The sequence below is a fragment of the Ovis canadensis genome, chromosome 11, assembly GCF_042477335.2.
Source record: "Ovis canadensis isolate MfBH-ARS-UI-01 breed Bighorn chromosome 11, ARS-UI_OviCan_v2, whole genome shotgun sequence".
NCBI classification, from domain to species: Eukaryota; Metazoa; Chordata; class Mammalia; order Artiodactyla; family Bovidae; genus Ovis; species Ovis canadensis.
In genome coordinates this window covers 64,154,707-64,181,771 of record NC_091255.1, presented here as the reverse complement: position 1 = coordinate 64,181,771, position 27,065 = coordinate 64,154,707, and the positions used below count along the sequence as shown (strand labels likewise).

At 43.4% G+C, this 27,065-nt stretch overlaps 1 protein-coding gene across 1 annotated transcript in view; it reads right to left on the bottom strand.

Annotated features, from left to right (window-relative positions):
- GRB2 (growth factor receptor bound protein 2) overlaps positions 1-26,595 on the bottom strand; it is a 66,697-nt gene extending 40,102 nt beyond the window's left edge. The window contains exons 1-2 of the mRNA XM_069542188.1: positions 25,957-26,595; positions 17,196-17,411 (exon numbers count right to left, since the gene is read on the bottom strand). Coding sequence (XP_069398289.1) covers positions 17,196-17,273 — 78 coding nt within the window. The 5' untranslated portion in view covers positions 17,274-17,411; positions 25,957-26,595. The remainder of the gene's footprint in view (positions 1-17,195; positions 17,412-25,956) is intronic.
- Positions 26,596-27,065: the final 470 nt, after the last annotated feature.

Here is a 27,065-nt window from a genome sequence, read left to right as displayed (position 1 = left end):
TCTGGGAATTTCCTGATGGTCCAGTGGTTAGGATGATGTGCTCACACTGCCGACTGGGTTCAACCCCTGGTCGAGGAACTAAGATCCCACAAGCCTCCATTTGCCACCCATCCCCCATAAAACAAAAACAAAAACAACTGCTTCCTATTTGATAATAACTAACTGTATACTTGCGGTTTTAACTGCTTACATGTTTCAATTAATTTAATCCTCACAGCAATCTGATAAGGTAAGTGCTATTATCATCCGTTTTTCCAATGAGGAAAGTTTGGCACTAAGAAGTTTAAAAACTTGCCCAACATCACAACTATGGCAAACGAGGTACCGCTGAAGCCTGAACCGAGCTGGCCTGGCTCCAGCCGGGCCTCCATCCCTGTGCTCCATCTTGCTTCTACTCTTTCTCCTCTTTAATCCCATACTACTCAGAACAGTCTTTCGAAAACTCTGGGTAATTTCACTGCTCCAGGACCTGTTAGAAAACACTGCTCTTTCATCACATGAATGTCGCTTTCTGATTAGTTCAAAATGTGAATCAGATCAAATTATGCTCAAAAATCTATTCTCTCACCGACTAGCTGTGCAATTTTATGCAACTTACTCAACCTGTGTGTTAACAAACTTGAAAAAGTTCTTTCACTGTTGAGAGGAATTGAGCAAAGTACTTGGTACAGAGCCTGCCTGGCTCTCAAGACTGCATGAGCTCACTAAGAGCTAAATTTCTGGGCTCATATGAAAGCTTCACATTCTGTAAGGTATCGCCAGGCTCAAGTCCATTCTGTTCTCTTGTTTCCACCGGGAAGGCCTGATTACTCAGACAGTAGCTACCATTTCCCAGTACCTTGAGTCCAAAATGACTTATAGTACACAATCACTACACCTGATTCTCTCTTGCTATAAGTCCTCTAAAACAATGTTTAATCAGAAGACATACTTAGTGGAACAGTCTTCTTTACAACCTACTTCCCAGGGATGTATACAGAGAGCCTCACCAGCTCAACTCTAGGTCCCCAGTATACTGAAAATGTCTCCCTGGCACACACACTCAAAAGCTTGCAGACCAACGTAAATGTAGTCTATAAAAAGAGAATCTGAGAAATGTATTACATGAGAATTTTCTACATTTAATGTCAAGGTGTCACTAGATGCGCCTCAGAATTCAAAATGGGACGTATCGGAACTATCTCATTTAAATGATTTGAAGCTGGACCAAAGGAGCAGCAGGCTAAAGTTCTAGCAAAACTGAACGTTCCTTTACATTATAAGGCCAGAATCAAAAGAGAAATTTAAGAAGACATAAACAACCACAAGCAGCTTTACTTAGTTGAAAGATGCTGACAGACCTGATGGAGAAAAATGCCAGTTTATTCTTTGCTGCTTCTGAGCTCAGCACAGAGTCACAAAATAAGACTCCTGAGATGAGGACTGTGGGCTGATCCAGACTGGGCTGGCCAGACGCTGACTGACTCCAGCCAGCCAGCCTATCTAAGAATGGCACTGGTTAAGACAGTGAGGGTATTTAAGAACTTCCTGCCCGCCCCCATTTCCACCCCCTGTATATACCCACCACTAGAAAAACGACTCAAAGCGTATGTACTCCTTTAAGGACAGCATTATTTCCTCAAAATATGAACCAAAATCTCATCAATGAAGAGACACAAAAACTTAAAACTAATGAATCCTTAAAACTGAGACTTAGATTGACTTAACAGAGTCAAAGCTAAAGCCAGGCCCTACTAGAGATGTGAATTCATTGTTTTTTTATATCCTAACAACATTCAAGCTATGGGTTTATCACCAGAATACACACATTCCAAGAGAAAATTCATGAGCAAATTTAAAAAGAGACATTAGTGTCTTGTTGACTGAAACCAACTACTCAGGGCCTAGAAGAACCAAAATGTTAAGTTTATCAACAAACTGTCATTAGCCTGTCAGATCCGCCTGCATTTCCCTCTCCTGAAGACTTCTAAGAGCACCTGCACCACTTGCTTGTTCTGACTCCAGGATCTTACTCGGGCTGGGCCTGTTCTAGGCTGGCTTCAGTGATGTTTGGCACCATGAAGCACACTGCCAGTCCTGCGTGTGTTGCTAATGGGTCAGAAAGCGTCCCTGGAAACGCAGGAACACCAATAAGAGTTCACACAGTTGTTCGTAAGTGAAGTGTTCTGGCAAAGCTTGACAAACAAGAAGAAATTCTTCCCCCAACCCACCTCACTTTTAGCAGCAAAGTAAACTCAAGAGAACATCAGATAAGACCAGCCTCCTCTTCCTGCAGTCCAGCCCCTGCAGAGCAGTTCTCTATGGACCCTGAGGCTGGGAATTGTATAAACTATGTAAATTAGAACAACGTAAATTTACATAAAACTATGTAAATTAGAACAAATCATCAGGGTTACTCTGAATCAGTCCTGTAAATTTTTTTTTCCTTGTTTTTCTTATACACTTAAAGAAAAAAAGAATTCAACAGAGAAAGCCAAAGGTTTGCAATCTCCTTCTATAAAGCAACATCTTATGAACCATCTGCTGAAATAAAATGCCATCATGACTATAGATGGAATAAATGTCCAAAAATAAAAATTGGTGGAAATCGGGAATGTTTTTTGGACAGTAACAAAAGTAAAACTGGCTAAACAGTCTTTAGATCACATGCATAGTAAAGTGTAATTACACCTTAAAGAGACACAAAGGAATAGTAGCTAAGAAGCATAACTCAGGTGGTGGCAAAGTAGGGGAATAACAAATTACAGCAGAAATTCCAGAGTTCCTATTTCTGGTTTATGTCACCTAAATAAATGCAAAAACAGCTGAGGCAACATAAGAACCCAGTCTGACCTCCAACAGGGCAATACTGGGTAATAAAGATAACATCCAACTATGGACTCAATTTACACTGAGAGGGATGGACCTGGTGTGGGTTTCAACGCTTCTTCTGTTCCAACAAACGAAACGACCATGTTGCAGGACGCTCTGCAAGACACGGACACACAGGAACCCGAGACCCAGGGAATCAATACGCCAAGGGCCAGCACACAGTGGCACCTCTTGAGGCACCTGAGGGAAAGAAAAGCGTCGAGAAAGACTTCTGGAACTCAGGCAGGCTTGCTGTAAGTCACGCGAGAAGGATGGGAGGTGACCAAGGTTATACTGGACAAAAGGAATGGCAGGTCTGAAGACCACAAAGTGTGAAATAGCTCAGTGTTCAGGGAAACGATGTACCTCGTTTTTGAAAACTGACCAAATACTGTTTAAACATAATTACAATGGTTCATCATCCCATTATTTGACATTTCTGGCAAGTTATGTTCACTAATGAAACACTGTAGAGCTTTTAGGGTAAGGATATTTAATTGTGCAAAATGTCAATGTAATTTAACACAAAGAAACAAAATGACTACAGTAAGAGTAAGACTTTGCCCAAGATATTTATGTAAAACAGAGTTCTGAAAAGAAAACACGATAATTATGGTTTTGCTGAATTCAGAGAAATGCTGCCTCTGCGCTCTGGATGGGCCTCAGATGCTGCAGTCTGCACATTCAGCTCGAGACCACATTACACGTCCAATGACACAAGGAACTCAAATTAGAAGAGGCAGCACTGGACTCCACAACACACTGTGTGTCACCCCAGTGGAGCCATTAGACGAGCACGCCTCAGACTCCACGGGATGACTACAGGTCCCTAGTATCTGCCTCTGTCTGCGTGGCTGGCGGCAGAAAAGGCTCAGCGCTATGGAGAAAAGGGTCTGGGAAGTCAAAGGGCCACAAGGAGAGGAAGAGAAATCCTGCCCCAGTTCCACTGTCGGTCCACAGCAGCCTCCTCCTCTCCCTCCCCCGACCTGATTCTGCCCAAGGGCCCCATCTCCAAAGACCAAGGTCACCATCAATGGTTTGCACCGAGAGGGAAGATATGATTCCCGGCATTTCCAACTGACACCCAAAATACTCTGAACACAAAAACACCGTTATTTGGTGGTGACATTCCACAGTAGGGCTGTCCAAAGAAGCTTCTTACAATGACATAAATGTCCTACAGCTGCACTGTCCAATATAGCAGCCATTAGCCAGACACAGCTAGTAGGATCTTGAAACACAGCCAGTGCAAGTGAAGAAGTGAATACTTTACCTAATTTCAACAGTCATATAAGGCTACTGGCTATAGTATGGAAGAATGTGGTCAATATCCAGCATCATCAGTTCGCACGGAAGCCAAATACTTGAATGGTCCAACCTTAAAAATGTCAATAAGCGTTACATGAGCAATAACATCTTCCACAAAAACAACAATTTATGAGCTTTTAGGAAACAATTCTTAAGTACAGACTATCAAAAAATCAAAAGGACATATTAAACTTTGAGTGTTTGTGTTTTAATCTATGTTCGGCCAACACAGCCAAGATAAGCCTAAGGAGACACAACTCAACAATGTAGCATCCTGGATGGAATCCTGGAACAGGAAAAAGGACACTAGGAAACATGAAGGAAGCCTGAGAAATAATAACACGTCCTGAACGCCCCTGGTGACCCAGTGGTAAAGACTCTGCCTGCCAGTGCAGGGGACACAGGTCTGCGCCCTGGCCCGGGAAGATGTCACAGGCCGCGGGGCCGCAACTGCTGAGCCCGCACGCCACAGCGACTGAAGTACAGGTGCCTAGGGCCTGTGGTCCGAAACAAAAGAAGCCCCTACCAGGAAGGCCTGCTTGCCGCAGCTACAGACACCCATGCGCAGCAATGAAGGCCCAGTGCAGGCATAAAAATGCTTAAAATGGTGGCTCAGCATTGGTTCACTAGTGAGTGGTTAACAAATGTACTACACCAATGTAAGACGTTAGTGAGAAACTGGGTGTGAGATATAGGGGATCTTTCCGTGCTCTCTTTGCAAGTTTTTCGGTAAATCTAAAATGTTCTAAAATAAACTTGCTTAAAAAAAAAAATCTATGTTAAAAAAAACCCCTAGGTTCATAAAGGGAACTCTGCTCATTATTACATAACAACTTAAATGGGAAAAGATTTTTTAAAAGGATACATGTGTCACTGCTGTGCACTTGAAACTACCACAACATTGTTAATCAACTATGCTGTTCAGTCGCCCAGTCGTGTCCAACTCTCTATGACCCCGTGACTGCAGCACATCAGGCCTCCCTGTCCCTCACCATCTCCCGAACTTTGCCCGAGTGCATTCATGTCCACTGCGTCAGTGATGCCATACAGCCATCTCATCCTCTGACGCCTCCTCTTCTGCTCTTAATTCTTCCCAGCAGTTAACTATATTCCAATACAAAAAAGTAAAAAACAAAAACAAAACCCGGGAACTATGCTCAGTAAAGATGCTGTTGCAGTTTCAGTTTTATCTTAATGAGAGAATCCTGTCGAGGGACCCTGGCTAAGAGCGCAAGTAGCACTGACATTTTATTCTACCCTTCCTGTAAACAGAACACTGAACTTTGGGGCTCCCATTCTTATATCTGATAAACAACTGAGTACATGTTTAGCTCAGTAAATGTTTTCAAGTCTATGAAGAGGAATCTTGAAGTTCTTTATTTACTTGAGCAATTTTCTTTCAAAGGCTTCATGAAAACGTATTCAATTTTCCACTTCTCTGACCACAGATTTTTTAAACTTTAGAAACTAACATCTAGATAGCAGATTTCAGGTGTATACCATGCTGGACTATAAGCTTGTTAAATATAATTCACATTCATGTGTTGGAGAAAATAAAATGTTCAATCCTTTCCATTTCTGAAGTTACCAAAAGACTAGTGTAAAGTTCACGCTATTTTAAATAGCTGGAAAGTTCTACTTTAAAGTAATCCCCCTTAAAAACATTACTCAGCATGTTCTAAATACAACTGTGTAATAGAAACCTATTTCCATAAATATTTCCTTAAAAAGTGGGGTGGTGGTGTCATGGACATAAAACTGAGATTGATGGTTACAAAACATGAAGTGTTTTGATTATGACACATAATCACTTGGAAGCTCTCTGCATGGGCCATGTTGTTATCAGAATGTCTCCTTTTATAAGTGTCAAATACACTGAAAGGCAATTAACCTTTCAAGTTTACACGTTCTAGGACAACTCCAACAACTCTTCCGAGTTTGACAGTAAGCTCTGTTAATGTTAGAAACAAAGGCCTCAGTACGTCAGACATATCTGGATGGACAGAGCAGTTATGAGTATTTCTAAATTAGCTCAGAAAACTTTTCAATACACCTGTCTTACCAAGTCTGTTTTCATTCAGAACACTGTGCATACCTCTAGCATAGCTCTCAAAACTGAATTATTAAATACATCTATATCTCAAACCCTTTGCACTAAGCACTGTACCCTTAGCCTAGGAAAAACTCAGTTTGCTCATGTAATTCACCAGGACACCGGGGTAAGCAGTCAATGTACTGCTGACAAGAGACGTATTAATGCCACAGGTGTTAGTTTCTGCAAAAATCCACCAGTCAATAATGTGTTAAGAATTCATCAAAATTCTACAACTATCATGACACATACTCAAGGAAAAAAAACCGACTAGACCTAAGAGACATCCAGAGAACACTCAAACCAACAGCACACAGCAGAACCTTCTCCAGGACAGACCACATGCCAGGCCATAAAACAAGCCTCAATAAATGCAGAACTTTAATCAGCATGCTCTGTAAGCCTGATGGAATTAAACTAGAAATCAGCAGCAAAAGGAATTCTGGGAAATTCACAAATATGTGGAAGTTAAACACCACACTCCTAAATAACCAATAGGTCAAAGAAAAAAAAACAAATTGGAAAATATTTTGAGATTAATGAAAACAAAAACCACTGCACACCCAGATTTATGGGAAGCAACTAAAGCAGCATTTAGAGGGAAATTAAAGGCTATACTCTTAAGTATTTATAAATATTTACATTAAAGGAAAAAGTGTCCCATAGTTCACTTCAAATTGAGGTTGCTATTCTTCTATTTATAAAAGTCAACCCCCTCCCAAAGCAGGTAATCAATCATTTTTCATCAGGTTATCGGAGAATATGCAAATGAGAAGTCTGCTTCGTCTGCGAGACCTTTAATATCTAATAAGAAAGAAGAGTGAGAGAAAGAACATGCAGAAAGCTTACACTTTTGACACACAATACCAACACACTAATAGCTACATTTGAAAATAACTTCTATAGTCTTTAAGGGCAACAACTGTTCAGGTATGTGTATGTACATCAGCTGCTCCAAGAAGGCAGACAGAGGGCACCTGAACACAAAGAGAACGACTTTCCGAGTCAAACGCTAGTTCCTTCTCAGTCAGCAACCTACATTTGTTGTTCAGTGGCTCAGTCGTGTCTGACTCTGTGTGACCCCATGGACTGGAGCACGCCAGGTTTCCCTGTCCTTCACTATTTCCCAGAGTTTGCTCAAACCCATGTCCACTGAGTCAGTGACACCACCCAACCATCATCTTGTCCTCTGTCGTCCCCTTCTCCTCTCCTCCTGCCCTCAATCTTTCCCAGCATCAGGGTCTTTTCCAGTGAGTCGGCTCTTTGCAGCAGGTGGCCGAAGTATTGGAGACTTTATTGGTCTCCAGGAAGAGACTTGCAGGGCTACAAGTTTCCACTTCTAGCACTAAGTGAGGCCATTAGCCACAGATTCATTTGGATATCAGATGCAGACAATGTTAGCACAGCTTCTGGGAAAATTAACACCAATTTCAGGTTCAAGATCTACTCTGACTCAGCTAAAACATGTGACTCTGAGAAAGTCTTAATCATTATTATCTTCTCTGATAGGCTGGCAAAGAAACCTTTCGAGCTACTGCTTTTTTCTAAAGAGGTTCAGTACATTTAAACAGAAACCCCACCCTTCCTTCCAAAGACGAAGCACCTGCTTTCTTTCATTATTACAATTTTGCGCGTGGCTTCACTGTGCTTCTCATCATTCCCAGAAAGTATAGTGCAAGCACCTATGGCTATATTCGCTAAATGCTTTTTTTTCCCTGAAGGTTACAGAAAAGCAGAACAGTTATTTTCTATGGGAGGAATGCCTGCCTTTTACATCTGCTAACAAGTACAACATATGTTTATTTAATTTCAAAAAGTTATCTGGCTGACAGGAGGGATTATATTCCTTTATACTTTTCTATTAAACTACTTTGATAAACATTTAAAAAGCATGAAATACAGACATCTGATTTTTTTGAGTGCACTACAGATAATTAAAACCCACTAATAACTGCAAATCCTTATTTTTTCTCTTAATTTTACTTTTCAAAGCTAAACATTTTTATAGATGTTGATAAATAAAATGTGAACTTGATTAAAGCTCAATGCAGACAGCAGACAAGGAAGGAGACATGGATAATTAAACCTCTGAAAAACTACAATTTGGCTGCATTACTAATCTCAGTCCAGTTTGGAGACAGACTGAAATCAAAATTACATAAGTAAGAAAGCACATTACATTAGTTTTGTATCAGGTGCAGGGAAAAGATAAGCGAGATTTAACTAGAAATCTGGGCAGCAATACCAGTTTTAGGGCCAATCTTAGTTTTTCATAAGGAAAAGGGCAGAGCAGGCTTTTAGCTTATTGCTGTACATTCTCTATTTTACATCTAGTCATTCTATGGAGTAGACCTAGATAATGTGGAGATCCTTGCACGCCTGCACCAAAAAGAACTGAAACAAATTTAGTCTATGACGCTGTCCATTGTGATTTCTTTGTCCTTTGAAGAAAGCAAGAGACTCTAAAACGTTTGTTGACTTATACACTGACATATGGAAGACTACTGTAGTTTTTTTTTTTTTTACGGTTTTTCTGATTATGAAACTAATATATGCTTATAAAAATATCCATTATAGAAAAGCATGCTATAGAAAGCAACAGTTCTCAGTCATCCCAACAATCAGAAAACATGACAGTTTTTTTTCCCCTTGTATTGCAGTACGTGTAAGAGCGTGAGGATGTTTCAGTAAGTCTCTCTACTTTTTTCTCCAAAGCTCTCAGCAGAGCCTCCTGGCTCTAAAGCTAAACATTTGCAGCATCAACTCAACAAAGCCTGGTTTGTCTGTCTTCCCATCTTTTTCCAAACATGAGTGAGGATGGATGATCTATCTCCCTCTAGAAGGGATTCATTTAGCCAGAGAAGTAAAACTGAATTAAAACGACATCTATGAATACACATTAAATTTCTCAGCTATCAAAATTACTTGTTTACTTGACAGCTATAAAAAAGCAAATTAATCACCTGAAAGGACAGTATGAAATAAAACATGCTTCAGAAAAACTGTATGCTGCTGTGAGGTGTCTTAGATGCTGAAGGAGGATTCAATCACTTCACAGATCTGGTTCCACAGTCTCATAAAACACTGTCAAACTGTGAAATAATGTTCTATTGTTAAAGGAGGACAGAGAATGAAGCCAACACTAGCTGCACTATTATTGTGTATTCTAAGATTACGGGCCATTCTCATTTAACATGATCTCAAGTAGGTAATCTGTTCAGTCCTTTAGGACAATAGAGCATCAGACATAATCAAAAGCCTCCTCTGAGATTATGCACTAAATTTTTAATAGAAACAAGAATCCAGCAATAGGAAAATATCTACGTCAATTATAGAATATTAACTTTACAAATATCTAAAAATACTAAACCATTAAAAATAATTAGTAAAACAAATATGAGAATGGTAATATATGCTGTATTTTAAGTCTGCTACAATTCTAGCACTATAAAAACGTCTGTGCAATGATAAAGCCCCGAAGAGATCTGTAATAGCAAAAATGCTGCAGTGAGGAGTTTATGGAGGCCTTTGAATTTCCTATTTTTTTCTATTAACATTTGTTAAAATAATTTTAAATGTTAAGAAAAATGGAAAAACTGATAATAAAATGAAAATATATTCTTTTTCCTCTAGCAATCCATTTCAAACCATACACATTCGTCCAGGAAAGCAAAAGACCTATGAAATAATGACACGAAGAAGACACGCAATGATCAATATTCTGACTGAAAACACACTGCTCTCTTGTTCTCTGTGAAGTTTACAGTTTCAAGGTCCAAAATACATTTCCTCTCACTTAAAAAAAAACTGATGCTTTCTGTAGTTTTCAAAAGCAAAGTATTATAAAAGTCTTTGCCATTTTGCTAAATGTAGATTTTAAAGCTCCGCTGTTAAAGAAAAATAAAATTAGTTAAAAATCAAAGCCATTGTTAGCATGAAAAAAACACTATTTAACCACTAATAATTATTACCTGTTTCAATAAAAACATTAGGACAGAAAATGTAAGAGCTACTGCTAGAAATGAGACCAAAGCAGGCTCTAAGCTTTCCTACATGATAAAGAAGGAAACATACCAAGGCATTGTTTATAGCATCCTTAAGATTTCAAAACGCTGTCTGAGGGGAAAATATACCTCTCCTAGACACTGAGACCATAGAGAACATTCTCCCACAAGTCCTGCCTGGGGACGCCTATAATAACCAAAGACTCCAGGCTCCTCTGTCCATGGGATTCTCTGAGCAAGAACACTGGAGTAGGTAGCCATTCCCTTCTCCAGAGGATCTTCCCAACCCAGGGATCGAACCCATGTCTCCTGCATTGCAAGGGAGATTCTTTACTATTTGAGCCACCAGGGAAGGCCTAATAATGAAGGACACCTTATATAAAATATAAGGAGTTTTTCCCAAGGCTGTTTCATCTATCATTTCTAATACTAGCCAAAAGCATAATCCCAAAGCTCCACTCAGCCCAAGAAATACACAACAGCGAGGTCCCCAACAGGACGCTGGGCTAAATATCCACCTCTCTGCTTTCCGGTTTAACCCTAAGAGAGAAGAACAAAGGAGCCACTGTCTTTCACACACCCTCCACCAGTATCATGCTTTCAGCTCAGCTCTGGGACAGGGGACACAGTTCCGAGTCTGAGGTAATTTTAGGACAAGCACCTGGCCAGTTATGTGCATCAAGTCATGTGACTTAAGTTACCTGAGCCAGTGGCTGGAAGACACCCTCTTGCCTCTTGTGTGTCTGAGAAATATTAATACAATTAACGGCAGGGAGCACAACTATCTGCTTAACGCAAGTCACTGCCTTAAGCACACTAATGTATTAGGTCTTGAATCCTCACTCTGACTGTAGGAAGGCAGACGCCACTGTTCCCATTCTGAGGATGGTAGAACCAAAGCAGAGCTTCCCAAGACCCCACGGCGGGACCTGCCAGCGGCAGAGTCGGGGTCTGCAGGGGAGTCAGGCCTGGAGCAGGTCACCACCACAGGTGTCTCTTCCACACCCACCAGGAGGCAGGAGAGAGGACACACCTGCCAAAGAGACCAGCATTGTCCTCAGAAGAGGCATTGCTCTTTTCCAGTCGCTCAGTTGTGCCTATCTCTGCAACTCCATGGGCTGTAACCCAACAGGCTCCTTGGTCCATGGGATTTTCCAGGCAAGAATACAGGAGTGGCTTGCCATTTCCTCCTCCAGGGGATCAAACGCACATCTTCCACAGAGCAGGCAGATTCTTTATACCACTGAGCCACCTGGGAAGCCCACTTTACAGGCACCATAATCAGTACTTGTAAGGTTTTTTCCCCCTAATAGGTAATTCTATGGATTCGAAGATGCCTTTGTTTACATCTTTTAAAATCTCTGAAGTGCATCTTAAAAATGATCCTATTTCATAATTTAACTGCAGAAATTTCTTTTCTAGGTGGTATACAGATTCACTGAAATAAATATCCTTATATCTACAATTTTTAAAAATATGTGTGTGAATTTTCTTAAGACTGAATTCTTAAAAGCAGAATTGCTGGGTCATTTTATGGTCTAACCTGTATCACCAAGCCACTGTTGAGAAAAACCAACTGTGTTCACACAAACCTCTACTGGCAGGAGGCGACAAACCCATATCCTCACAACCTCGCCAAGAGAGGGTGGGCCCATGTTCATCAGCTCTTCTCACTGGACAGGCGAAATGCCCGTTTCCCCACCTCATTTCCTTTACTATTACCCTCCGCTTACTTTAGGTAGGATGTCTAATATGTCACTACGCACAGACAGTGCCATGAGACGGCTGTCCGTGCCTCCCAGGTGAGCAATTCAGGACTGTCGATAAGTTTCCATTTCTGGTTTACTCACACCTGATGGTTAACAGGGGCATTAATGTACTGCAGGGGAAGTACTGTAGCCAGCTGAAGATCAATCCCCAGCTCTGCCTCTTACCTGAGCCCATTAGTTAACTTCTGCACCCATGAGATGGCACTAATAATGCCAACCTTTCGATGCCCCAAATCAGAAATCACATGTAACTCTGAGGCACACATTAAATGCCCCGTCAACAGTAGCCATTCAATGATGACTTAACTATAATGGCTCATGTGGTCAGAACTGAAGACCCCAAAGGAACAGTGTGTTTCCTTAGACACTTCTTTCTCCAAACAGCGATGACTGGTCTTCCGCCAGTTCCCCCACCCCCCGGGCCCCAGTTCCCTCGAAAAGGAGCACTGCACAGGAGCTGAAAGCTCATCCTTAGCACCTTTTTAGAAATAGTCCGTTCAGATGGCAGAGGGCGAAATACATACAATGAAAGGCAAACTGTTGTAAGAGAATGCAAACTGCCCTCATTCTTGAGGGTTAAATGCAACATTTTCAGTTTAGTTAGCGAGACTGGTAACAATTCTTATCAATAGGCAAAGCAATACTTCAAAAACGATATCAATACGCTCATTTTGAAACACTGAAGGAAAAAACCCTACCCTATCTTATTTTTTAGGTATGATGTTCAAACACCTGAAATGAGACTTGTGCATGGAAATTCAGGACTCATTAGCTGTTGTGAAAACTGTAACTAATCAAACCCTAGCTCATGTTCCTGGTTCTCAGGAGCATATACTCGATGGACATTCTTTTCTCAGTTACACAGGAAATGTATTCAAATGCCCCCACCACCACCCTTGACAGGCAGAAATCCCATTATATTTCCTTTAACTCAAAGCACCCTTCTCCTTCACTCCTAGTCTCCAATACCTGTGCAGGCCCATATCTCACAGCCTGATAACTGTGACCAGGGAGGCTGGGACTCCAGGCTCCCCTCCTAGAAATCATTAGATTTACACAGAGAATACTTTCAACATCAGCTAATAACCTTCAGAGGCTTAAAGACAAGATCAAACTCTTACTGAGTTTTCCTTGCTTGGCTCCAATTCTATCTTATTTTCCATTCTGTCACAGACTATCACCTTATTCTAACATTCCTGTCTGAAACACAACAAGCCCAGTCCCGCTCCCCCTCCCCCTGCTCAACACAAGGACCAGTGCAAGTCACGCCTCCTGCACGCAGCTCTCTCCGACTTGAGCCCTTACCAATCTCTTTCCCCCTAAGTTATACTGGCAGTTAAAGTGTGTGACCCAACTTCAGCATTCTCTCAAATACCAGATCAGCACTAACAGCTGTGCCACGTTAACCTCCACGGCTACCATTTCCTCACCTGTAAAATACGGATGTCTCTTCCTGTTCTGAAGATCCTCTAATTTTACACACTCTTGCACAGTTTCACATATTTACCTCATTTCTCTTATTTTAGAGTTCCTGAAGGGACAAAGTACATCTATTTTCCCCCCAACTCTCAAGGCGACTTACCCCAGAATGTGGCTCATGGAGATGCTATGTAAGCGTGAAACAGGGCCACCAGCACTGAACGAGTTTTAAAGCCACCAAGACCGAGTTTTAAAGCAGTTTAGGAACCTGGAAAGGAGGTTCGTGCCAGACAAAGATCATGAGATGATCTACTGCTGGTATTCTTCAAGAGTCAAAGGTCTGTCTCTAGAAAATAAGGATCCAGCTCAAGAATGCAATGAGCCCATGTTTGAGAGCTCAGAACAGTCTCTTAATTCCTAGCTGAAGTAGAGGTACAAAAAAGCCACTAGAAGGCAGATGCAACTTCAGATAAGCTCAGCATTCTGTGTATTCTAGGGCAGAGGATTCAGGGCCCCAGTGGAGAACCCCTGGGGCTATCTCAAGGCTGCCCTTCAATGGGGGTGCAATCTAGGTTCCTTTCAGCCATGCAGGACGGGGGAGCCTGGTGGGCTGCCGTCTATGGGGTCGCACAGAGTCGGACACGACTGAAGCGACTCAGCAGCAGCAGCAGCAGCCGTGTAAGACCTGAAACTGCAGAAGCAGAGCAGTTCCCTTCATTCGCTATGTCCCAGTGCCCTCCCTCAAAAAAAGAAAGCTTTTTTTAAGAGGGAAATTAACAAAGGCAGATATACTGAAGCCTTACTTAAGGGTTCCAAAAAGCGTTTTAACTTGTTCTCTTTTCTCAGGGCAGTACAAATCGATACATAGATAGAAATTAAGGAAGTGGTGTGCTGGAGGACAGGCATCAACACCCACCAAAAGTTAACCAGGAACTCTAGCCAGAGGCAGAGGGCCGAGCCCCTTTCTATTTCATTATCTTCAAATAAAATGTATTCAATGCCCATGTGTATGTGTACCTCTTATCAACAAAGAGAAAATATATGCTTATTTCAATCGAGGGCATCTGGTCAACGCTTTCCAGCCACTTCTAACCATAATTTAGCTCACAGCTAACAACCTGAAGAGTTAGCAAAACAAATCACAGCCACCCAAATGAAGCCAGTTACTTCTTTAATAATCAAAAGAAAAAAATTATTTTTTAAATAATAGCATTTAAGACAAAGCAGTGTCCCTCCTCTTCACTCAGCTGTTTCACAGAATTATGAGACAAAGGGCAACTACTGTATCGTCACTCTTTTTTTTTTGGAGTAAAGCCACAAGATTACTAACAAACAGCTAACGGCTACCATTCAAAAGCAATAATGGCATTATGACTTCATATGCCGGTTATCTGCCAAACTGGAAAGAACCAAACATATGTATTTTCTCTTTCCCCAGACACTCTGAAAGTAAATGTGAGCACTCTGATTCACTTTCTCCTCCATCATAAAAATTTCATTAAAAATTTACAGTATCAAACTCATTGTGGGATGGGAAAGGATATTACACTTGTTCAAGAAGTTTGAACAAGTGTCACTGGACAGCAAAGAGAGCAAACCAATCAATGCTAAAGGAAATCAACCCTGAATATTCACTAGAAGGACTGATGCAGAAGCTGCAATACTTTGGCCACCTGATGTGAAGAGCTGACTGACTGGAAAAGACCCTGATGCTGGGAAAGATTGAAGGCAAGAGGCGGAGGAGGCAACAGAGGATGATACGGTTAGATGGCATCACCAACTCAATGGATATGAGTTTGCGCAAATACTCCAGGAAATACTGAAGACAAGGAAGCCTGGCGTGCTGCAGTCCATGGGGTCGCAAAGAGTCAGACACAACTTTAGTGACTAAACAAGAAGTTTACTGATTTAAGGTGGAGAACTTACAAAATGCTCGTGATCAAGACTCACTTCAGTGGTAGTACGTACCAACAGGCAAAGTTCTCACCTAAAAATTCTCTAAAACAGATCTCAAGCTCAGTTTTGTTTTGATCTGTTGCTTCAGTGCTAAATGTGCAGCTGGACAGACTTAAAAAAAAAATAAGAACTTCTAGGTGCAAGTTTCAAGTTTCTAGGGTAAGCTTAACAAAAACCTCTAATTTGTATTTAAGTAAACAAACAAAAACCAGAAGCTTGACCCCCCCAAAGCATTTTTGTACAAGTGACAAATGTGGCTACTTGACTTTTTTTCTTCCTCTTTGAAGAGCCAATCTTATTACGGTATCAGGAGAAGGCTATCTGCTGAAAATAGTAATCACCTAAGAAAACATCAATCTCCTCTGTACATCAATGATAGAATAATTTAGGGTCTAAGTTTGGTGACTTCTACCTAAAGAAACAGAAACAGACGACGTATAGTATTTCACTCAGCTGGTTTTGTCTGCTTTCTGACAATTTCGTGCTTACTTTGAGAATACTGTCAAAAAGCTTGGCATCGCAAAAACAGCTGAAAAGAACACACGCAGTCTCCTTCTCCTTACAGGGCTCTTCATCACCTTCTATGAAGCACAGCCTGCATTTCTAACATGAGGGAAGCCACCGTGCAGGTAGCTTAGGAGCAGGACTCTGCGCCTCCAGTAGCCAGAGTGGGACTCCCCTCAGGCCCACAAAACTCAAAAACAAGCCACAAGCCCTCTGATAAAGAATCATACTTCTGTATTCCCACTTTCTTCTTTATAAAATGATAATAATTTCATTCAAGAGTAATAAACAACTGGTTGGCAAATTCCAACCATCTGACTGAGGGTCAGTGGAAAAAAGTCAAAACTGAAGACACAGTGAAGACTCAAACATTAAACTTTAGGTTTTTCCCAGGGTTGATGCACTATTCGATAACACCCACCCGTGTAAAAATGAATTACGTATCCAAAAGGGCAAGCTGCCATCATGCTACCCTAATTAACACGTGCCAAGTGGAAGGCGAATCTCACGTAAATAGTGGGGCTCAAAATGAGCTGCAAACTGTAAAGAAGCTTATTTTTAAATTGTCAGCAGGTTTCTTTCGTGCAACTAAGTGTCTTAATATGGAGGTAACTGCTCAAGTTTCTTTCAAGAAAATCGATTTCTGTTGTACAACAGCAAGTTGAACCTTGTTATTTAGAACGCCATTGGCTGTTTCACAAAGAATAAGAATACACTGAGGTTCTTGAATAAGTTTTGCCATGTACTTCTAACCCTCTCTAAACTAGGGTAAATTAATTTCTAACCTACTAGAATCACATTCCAGAATGCAAAAATCTTTTGACTATGTAAAATAAGACTGTTGCTGTTAAGTCGCTTCTGTCATATCCGACTCTGTGCGACCCCATAGATGGCTGCCCACCAGGCTTCCCCGTCCCTGGGATTCTCTACGCAAGAATACTGGAGTGGGTTGCCATTTCCTTCTCCAAAAATAAGACTAATTGAGTGCTTTTCACAAATCCTTCTTTAAAAAAAAAAAAACCACTCTACATGAACTACCAATATTAACAAGCAAATATGAATACTTAGGCATTCACACAAAGGCAGTTAAGGACCATACATCACCCCAACCACCTGAAGTCATATTTGATATTCCACCAGGTATCTAGCTTTCCAAATCACCCAGGATGGTAAATGTTAAAGTGGGCAATGAAACAAGGACAAGCACAGCTTCTTTGTGTGTTATCAGGGCAAAAGAAGGCAGGTGAGCACACGGAGAGGCCGTCTCACCGAGAGCTGGGCATAAGTACTTACCTTGAGGATGTCCCCCCTTTTGAAGCTCAGCTCGTCGTCTGCGGTGGCTTTGAAGTCATATTTGGCGATGGCTTCCATTCTGAGCGGGGCTCAGGGCTCAGCAGCCTGGAGCAGGGGGGAAGGGAGTCTTCCCTGCTGAAGCGACCCAGCGCTCTGGGCTCAGCCTCGCCTCTCTTCGGGGACTGGCTCCCGCACGCCGGGACACACAATGCCACCCTGAATCAGGAGAGCGCAGATTCAGAGAAGTGGCCCGATCGAAGGCAGCCCCGCCCTGCCCGTCGGCCTGCCGTCCCAGCCCCCACGCCCCCTGGCTCGGTCGGGCTCAGCCCTCCGCCCTCCCTTCCAGGCAGGAGCCCCGAGCTCCTTCTTCCTCTTTTCAGCCTCAGCCCCCAGGCGACTGACAGGCCTGCCGGCCAATGGCGGCGGCGGCTCGGGCCTTTCCCGATCACACTTCCTCTTCCCTCCCGCTGGGTGTGCTCGGTGTGCAGGAACCGGCTGGAGTCCCGGTGGTCTCCGCCTTTCCTCCCTCGACCCTCTGCTGCTCTCCAGGCACGAAATGCAGTCCACCGGAAGAAAGGCCTGCCCCAGGGGATGGCCCCCTACTCTTCTCAGTGATACAGGCCCCTTCCCTCCTTTCTCCTACCAACCGATCCGGTTTTTTGAAAAAGCTGGGTCCCCTTCTCCACAGTCAAAAGGCAGCAGCGTGGGTTTGGTCCCGGGCTGCTTTAACTGTTTTCTGAAACGAAACCTCCGTCTCCCCTAGAAAGTGGGAGCATGACCGCGCGAACTACTTTCTCATTCAGTTGGCTGCTCTCCACTCGCGATCCGTGATGGGCAAGCTCAGGTGACCAGAGAAAGGAGATGGAGCTCAGAATCTCTGGTGGGCGGAGACGGACTCCTGCACAGGGCTCCCCTACCAAGACCCCCAAGACTTCAGGGGCCCCAACAGCCCTTGAAACAGCCGTCCAAGGCTCAGCATTCCAGAAGCAGCCTTGACTCATTCCTAACTAGCCTAACGAGCACAGTTAAGTCCTGATCTACACTTGAAAGCAATCCCTTTTTCAGAATCTGAGCTGCCAGATAGCTTGCCTAGGAAATGGTGCCAAAAGGCCAAACAGAAGCCTCTCACAGTTACCCTGAGAACAGCTGCTTTTCTCAGAGCCAGAGGAGTACTAAACTGATCCAAACAGCATCTTGCAGGCAAAGACGCTGTAATGACCCTTGGGTCATGTACCAGGTGATGGGGAAGGAACCTGGGCAGTACAATCACCGCAGAGGAGTGAAGAGTTTGGAGCCCTGAATTTGAAACACAACCTTGGCTTTTGCACAACTAAAGGAAAATGAAGCCCCGTTCTTGTTTGGCCAGTCACTGTTTTCATACAGGCTAAATAAAAGCAGAAAACAACAATGACCCTGGCAGAATGAGGACAGATTATTTATAGTGACACCCTTTGGTGGATAATTACTATCTAGCAGAGGACTCATTTGAGGGGCAGGAGTGATTATCATTCTTTTGTTCTAAAGTTAACAATTGGGGCATTAATCAAGCATAGCTGCAAAAAGACTGAGGCGTAAACCAGCTGGGAATATTAAGATTACAGGGAAATGAGTGTTACCAAGGAGGAAAGACTCACCAGGCAACAAAAGTCCTTCAGTCGAATTCTGAAGGCCAAACATTCCATGGCAGGTAAACTAATAAACTAAACTCATGTTTATTCAGTCAGGCCATACCTAGGATATATTATGCTGTGCTGGCTCTAAGAGAGGAAAGCAAAGAAAGAGTCCCAGCAAATATATGTATAAAAAAATGAACACTAGTCTCAGAGTATTTGTGTGTCCTTAAACACCCTTTACTTACACTCACCATAGTTGCTTTTTAATGAAATGAATCCATATACGTAATTTTTAAAGTCAGGGTAAATAAAAGGCTTATTAAAAAGAACAGTTCTAGGGACTTCCCTGCTGGTCCAGTGGTTAAGACTTCACCTTCCGATGCAAGGGGTGCAGGTTCAATCCCTGGCCAGGGAGCTAGGATCCCATATGCCTTGCACCCGAAAACTAAAACATAAAACAGAAACAATATACTAACAAATTCAATAAAGACTTTAAAAATGGTCCACATCAAAAAAATTAAAAATAAATAAATAAATAAATAAAATAAAAAGAACAGTTCCCTACCCAACACCCACAAGCAAGGACCCTCAATTTCGGTTATAGTTTCTCTTTAAGTTTACTATTTCTAAATAATATGCTTCTGCTGCTGTTTCTTAGTTTATTCCAGCCATCACCTGTCACCTAAAAGACAAGGACTCAGCTGTTTCACCCCTACCAATTTCACCTTGCCCCATCCCTATAGCTTCCCAGGTGGTTCAGTGGTAAAGAATTTGTGCTGAGCAGGAGATGTGGGTTCCATCCCTGGGTCAGGAGGATCCCCTTGAGTAGGAAATGGCAACCCGCTCCAATAGTTCTTGCCTAGAGAATCCCACAGACAGAGAAGCCTGGTGGGCTTCAGTCCTGCTGCTGCTAAGTCACTTCAGTCGTGTCCGACTCTGCGCGACCCCATAGACGGCAGCAAAGATTCAGACACGACTGAGCGAAAACAGCCCATCCCTATAATGCCACACATTTTGGTTTAAGCAGTTGGCAACCTACTCCAGTATTCTTGCCTGGAGAATCCCATGGACAGAGGAGCCTGGCAAGCTACAGTCCACAGGGTGGCAAAGAGTCAGACACGACTGAGCAACTAACACTTTTTCATACTATTACATTAGGAAATATAGTTCACTGGTGATTTAAATAACCTATGATAACCAGTCTTCCTTTCTGGTACAATCTTTCAGTTTTCCCGGCATTAACAACTTTCTCCTTTTTCTGCCTACTTTTCAGTGTATACATATTAAAAAAATTTTTTTTACAGCTTCTCCAAAAAAAATCTCTGCTACACGCCTATCAACATTTTCCATACACTTTTCCCTACCCTGACCTGATCCTTTATTTTCACTGGTCTCCAGGTCTGACTGTTGGGACAGGTCAAAAAAAATTACAGAGTTTCATTTTTGAAAAACAGAAATCAGACAAAAATCCAAAGCACTGTAGCTCTAAAGGTACTATGCGTCACAGGGCATAAACTTCGTCATTCAGGATTCCAGACAACTGCAGGGTGACCAGCCAGCCAGACCCTAGAAATCAAGATGGTTTTCAACATTTGCTTTCCTGATACTCAACTTTCTACCTTAGGTTTTCTAGAGGAAGCTTAAACAGACTAACACTCATGAAAACTGTGTTTCAAGCAATAATTGCTTTGTAAGATACAGTTGAATAGAAATGAAACCAATCAGTAGCTCTGTAGCTGTGCCAAATAAAAATTAGTGTCTCACAGAGGAAACGAGAGGAGGTCAGCTTGTTAGGCTAGCCACAGAAAAGAACCCAGGCTAGAGAAATTCAAAAGGGTGTGTTTCACTAAAGACAGAAACAAATTCTATCACATACGCCACACTAATTACTTAAAAAGAAAGAAATCTAAAAGTACACACAATGTATAATGATTTTAAGAGTGTGTGTTGCTGTTGATTCCCCAGGAAAATGGACTGGGAGTACACTAAAGTCTGATGAGAGTGTGTCTGAACTGTAACCAGCCCACACCCTACAGCCCATCTCAAGCAATGTTACAACGGCGGTGAGTGCAGCTGGAGTTGTTCATTTAAAGCAATGTGCACCGCATCCTAAAAGGCAGTCTCCTAAAGGTATTTGTGGGCTTCCCAAGTGGTACAGCGGTAAAGAATTTACCTGCTGATGCAAGAGACTCGGATTCGATCCCTAGGTCAGAAGATCCCCTGGAGAAGACGGCAGTCCGATTCAGGTTTCTTACCTGGGAAAACTCAAGGACAGAGGAGCCAGGCGAGCTACAGTCCCTCCGGTTGCAAAAAGTCAGACATGAGTGAGCACTCACAGGCACACAAAGGTATTCGTAGGATTTTATTTTCTCTATGCAACTCTCTCCTTCCCAAAATTCATAGAAAATAAAATACAGGACACTGGACCAACATAGCTTAGTGTTATGCCTGCATCGGCAGGCTGACCCGGGTTCAAGTACTGACCCTGATGCATATCAGCCGTAATTTTGAATAAGCCTTTTAAACAAGCCTCAGTTTTCTCTTCTGTAAAAATGGAGATAATATCACCTACTGATTTAGTAAGCATTAAATTAGATAATATACATACATGAAGCGCTTTGGATAGAGACTGACATTCAGTTCAGTTGCTCAGTCATGTCCGACTCTTTGCGACCCCATGGACTCCAGCACACCAGGTTTCCCTGTCCATCACCAACTCCCGGAGCTGACATCTCCATAGAGACTGACAGTAAGTCACTCAAAAATAAGTTAAAATGGACATCTACTTAGCAGATGTTTATCTGCATTATTAAAATAGCAAATTAGGGCCTTCACAGCCATGGCCCAGGTTCAAACCCTGGTCAGGGAACTGTTATCTCCCAAGCTGTAGAGCATAGCCAAAACAAACAATAAACACCCCACCCCAAAAAACCCAGCAAATTAAACAATGAGATTTCTTTCACCTACTAATTGCCAACTTTTAAAAGATTTATCCAGTCTCTGCAATACTATTCTCAGACTCTTTATCCAATGTTTATTAACATTTTGAAGAATTACTATATATCTAACAATATGCTTGGAACTGGATTAAAATTATTAAAACCGTTACAGTCCACACTCTAGCAGGGAATTAATTCAATTTTTTTGGAGAGTAATTTTATAGCATTTATTGATAATTTTAAGACATCTATCCATCCCTGAACAAGCAATATCACGTTCCAGATTGATCTCACTAAAACAGTGACACAAATACCATGCGCAAAATACATGTGACCCTGATCAATATCCATGAAGCTAACTAAGAAGTATCTTTCTGTATAAGCACCAAGACATATGCTCGTGTCTTTAAAGAACTGCAGAAAAATTAGTTATTCCATTTCTATAAAACAATCATATCAGTGTGTTATTTAAAAATTTTAAAGGTTAACAATGACTATCTCTGGAAGTAAGACAGAGATATTTTTGTGAGACAGAATATGTTTACTTGCTGTACCACATGCCTCAACTGTACTTTCATTGTTTTCACCATAAGCATGTATTGCTGTTGTAGTTAGAAAGAACAAAACCCAAAACCTTCCTGATGCTCTGGAGTTAGACCAGGATTTAGTTATCACTTTACCACTTATTAACTGGGTGGGCAACACTGGAGAAATAACTCACGTTCTCTAATTCCTAGTGTCCCTCAGCTGGAAAATGAAGAAAATCACAGCACCTACACCTTATAAAGTCATTTTGCTAATTAAAAAACCTGTAAAGGCTGAGTCCCTGCTGTAAAGTGCTAAGAGGTATTAACCAGCATCACTGGGCCCTCTTCAACATCCCACATGCTCTCAGTAAATCTAGAGTTCCAACTACACACAGACTCAGGAGAACGCTCTGGTAGGCAAATTAACAGTCCCATTAAATATAGGTTTCCCTGGTGGCTCAGTGGTAAAGAATCAGCCTACAACACAGGAGACGCAATGCAGGAGATGTGGGTTCGATCCCTGAGTCGAGAAGATCCCCTGGAGGAGGAAATGGCAACCCACTCCAGTATCCGTGCCTGGGAAATCCCACTGACAGAGGAGCCTGGTGGGCTACAGTCTATGGTGTCACAAAAAAGTCGGATGCAATTAAGCACATTGACCAGTAAATATAAACTTCAACAGCTCCAAATCCAAGTCCTGAAAGTAAAAGTCACTCAGTCATGTCTGACTCTTTGAGAGCCCATGGACTATAGTCCATGGAATGCTCCAGGCCAGAATACTGGAGTGGGTAGCCTTTCCCTTCTCCAGGGGATTGTCCCCCCACCCAGGAATCAAACAGGGATCTCCTGCATTGCAGGTGGATTCTTTACCAGCTGAACCAGCAGGGAATCCCAAGAATACAGGAGTGGGTAGCCTATCCCTTCTCCAGGGGATCCTCCCAATCCAGGAATCGAACCGGGGCTTCCTGCATTGCAGGCAGATTCTTTACCAACTGAGCCACCAGGGAAGCTCCAAATCCAAGTCCTAACAATGTGCAAATATTCCCACATGTAAAACTGATCACATCTGTAGTCACTTATTCTGTTAGGCTTTTAATTGTTTACTGTCTACATAAAGTGTAATTTTAAGTTGAGTAATTTAAAGTCACACTGCAGTTTCACGAATTTACAGATGCATCCTGTAACAACAATTTTGGCCCTTGGTCCAGTTACATCAGAATCAGCCCATTCAGGGACTGCTTCAATGTGAGGCGCTTTCTGGAGTTCTGCAATGTAGTGTGACCTTAGCCCCGGAACCTAATTTTAAACAAGATTCACGGGTAATGTTTTCTGTTTTGGCCTCGCCACGCCACATGAGATCTTAGTTCCCCCACCAGGGATGGAACCCTCGCCCCCCTGCAGCAGAAGTTCAGAATCTTAACCACTGGACCACAAGGGAAGTCCCACAGGTAACTCTTATGCATGCTAAATTAAAACAAAACAAAACAAGGCTGTACTGTAAGGGCTTCTAGACCAGATTTCAAACTTTGTATCTCAGACCGTGCACTACCATGTCTTTGCAGAGTGAAAACATATTCACTTGGCACAACTGGGAAAAAGCCAACTTTGACAAACAGAACCAAAGACTCTCAGTGGAATTCAAGACTGCCAGAAAGTTCTTCTGCATCAAGGAAGTAACTATTAGTTTCTCTCAGGATGGACAAGATGGGTCTCTACTCCATATTACTTCATTTCTCCAAAATCTACTACTCTTCTAAGTAACAACTAGAGCTGTTGCTGTACAACATGCAACATGATAACAGGAATCATGCAGAAAAATCTCTAAGTACCACTGACTAGTAGTATTTAAAACCTAGCAGTCCCTCAAATCTGTATACACTGGCTGAGTAAGTAAACTGCCTCAAGCATTTCAGTGCCTGCTTTTAGTATCAAAGAAAGTTGATTACAAGAATTAACCTTTTTTAATTTTGGGATTCAGAAAATTCTCAACAAAGGAAGGAGTAACAGAACAAAGTTATTTCTTTCTGCAAAAAACAACAACAACAAAGAAGGCTGATTATAACAGATGCAGGAAAAGACGCCTGGTCTCAGAAGCCTGGTAAGGAACAGATTAGCACTATTACCACCAACAGGCTTTTACTTAATTCATCAATGGTCTAAATAAGTTTTATTTCCTTAAATATATCAGGCTATCTTAATTCTACTGTAATACAGGGCTATCGCTGGTTTTCGCTTTGAACATTCATCACCCCCACTAAAAGCCAACATAAGCCCCAAAGTGACCCAATCTCCTTCACTAACAGAGACATAGGAAGAGAAGCGTGAACAGGCAGAAAACCGTGACCTAAACGCGAAGAAAACAAATAAAACACAAAAGCACAATCAAGCTACACTTAGGGCCTAGTGGCAGTATTGATTACTTAAGGCTGAATTCAATCCTTCGCACCTCCCAGTTCCCAGGGGGGAGAACTTAAGTCTCGCACGGCTCTCTAGCAACCCTTCTGGCTGGCTGCAGGAACACAGTGAACGCTCAAAACTAAAGGATAAAGCAAGAAAGAGGGCATCTTCCCGGCAGAGACACGGGATCTTTAAATGAGGGAGAAAACAAATTATGCCAAAGACCGAAACCTCAAAAAACTGTACCAGAGAGGGGACAATAAGGAGGAAAGGGAAGTAGATAAGAAAAAAACGGGGGGGAGGGGGCAAGTGACTTGCATTATACAAGTAAGCATTTAGTGTCCGCAGTGGAAAGAGAAACAGAACGAGACAACTGGGTAGCAGGGAAGCGAAAGAGGCACTAGAAAGCCAAGGAGACTAACGCTAATTTCTCTCACATGTCTTTCTCGCTTTTTCCGAGAATCAACAGTACCCAAAGACAGACTTCGAGGGCACCTGGGCTCCCCTGCAAATTATACTGTTACTGTACGTGAAGCCAACCTTGACTTAACTCCCTAAATAAGCTGTAACTCACAGGGCTTACCATCAGATACACGGAGAGCGCTCCAAAATGAAAAACATCAGGGATTCCCTCCCATCTCACCTCGAAGCATTCCAGTGAACTGCTGCTTATTTTTCTTGACAAATTTTTTTTCAAAGAGTAGTCCCCCACAAACAAAAACAAAACGCGACAGAAACAAAGCCACTTCGACTAGCTCCGGTAGCAAACGTCCTCGCTCATAGGATTTAATAGGAGTGGTGGGTTTTCTCCCAAAATTCGGCCCCCAAACACCCGGAGATGCTGACGTGGTGGCCGAGCAGGTTGAAGAAGCATCAATTACCACATTCGCAACCGCCGCGAACCCCCCCGCCTCCCGGTGCCGAGTCAGACTGACTCACGGAATGAGCGCCCGGTGCTCTGGGGCTTCTTCTCCCCGGGCCCCTGCGGCGCAAAACCCTCACGGAAAAGGCGTGAAATTCAATTAGGAACCCACCCACCCCGTCCTCCTGCGCCGCGGTCTGGGGCTCTGTCCAGGGTCAGGGGAGGAACGGTGCCCAGGAAGGAAGCGCCCCAAAAGGGGAAACGTGGAGCTCCGAGCCCGGGGGTTCCACTCTCCCGACCTCCAGGCCCAGCAGCCCCCGGTTCGCCAGGCCCGGGCCACCCCTCCACCCCGGGCCAACTCCCGCTACCGAAGCGGGGAGGACGGGGCACCGAGGCAGCGGCGCCGCCACCGGCCGCGCTCACCGTGGCGCAGCTGCTCGGCTTCTGGCCCGGTCGGCCCCTCTTCAGCGGTGCGAGCGGCTGCCGACCCCGCTGCGGCTCCCAGAGGGCAGCGCCTGTCCCCGCCGCCGTTACCGCCACAGTCCTCCCCGTCGTCGTCGTCGTCGTCCTCGCCGCCGCCGCCGTCCGGTAGCTGAAGCTGCACAGCCGCCTAGCTTCCGCTCCTCCTCGGGGTCCCGCGAGAACTTGCGCGCGCGGCCCCGCCCCGCCCCGCCCCGCCCCACCCCCGCGAGACTTCCCCCGGCGGAAAAGGCCCAGAGCGCAAGCGCCCCACCCCGCCAGGCCCCCGCAGGTAGACCGGCGACGGGCCGGGGCGCAGGCGCCGGGCCGCCCCGCAGCAGGTGACACCGGCCGGGCTCCACCCACCCCGGTCTTTGGAACCCTTTCGGTGCCAGAGCGGGTAAATTAGCGCTCACTCGGAGAAATGATTCTCCTCCACGTCCTGATCGCTTCCTTTCCCCTTCCACCAAACCGAGGCAATTTGGCTGGGATTGAGGGGTGGGGGGGAGGTGAGGAGGAAGGAATCTCCAGCCTGAAGCACTCCAAATAGAGGACCAGGTCTTGAAATATTTGAGAATTTGGTCCAAACAGATTCTCCAGTATGCTTGAGCTTCGCTGCTGGCTCAGCTGGTAAAGACTCCGCCCGGAATGCAGGAGACCAGGGTTCGATCCCTGGGTTGGGAAGATCTCCTGGAGAAGGGAAAAAGCTACTCACTCCAGTATTCTGGCCTGGAGAATTCCATGGAAGATTCAGACACGACTGAGCGACTTTCACTTCACATCAAACTCTGCAGTATGAGATGAATTAACCTATTCGTTCATCCGTTGAATCAAGTGCTTAGTACAGGCTAAGCACAGTGCTAACTATAGAAGGTACAACAATGAACAGAAATCCTCGCCCTCAAGGAATTCAGGGTCTAGAGGCGTGGAAGAAAAAGAAACAGAAACAAATAATACCACAAATACTGTTAGAATTATTTGGAGTAACGCTGAGGAAGCTAAAAAGATGGGAGAGAGGGGTTGCTACTTTGCCTATCTCAGAAAAGCCTTCCCAGAGAAGGTGATGACTGAGC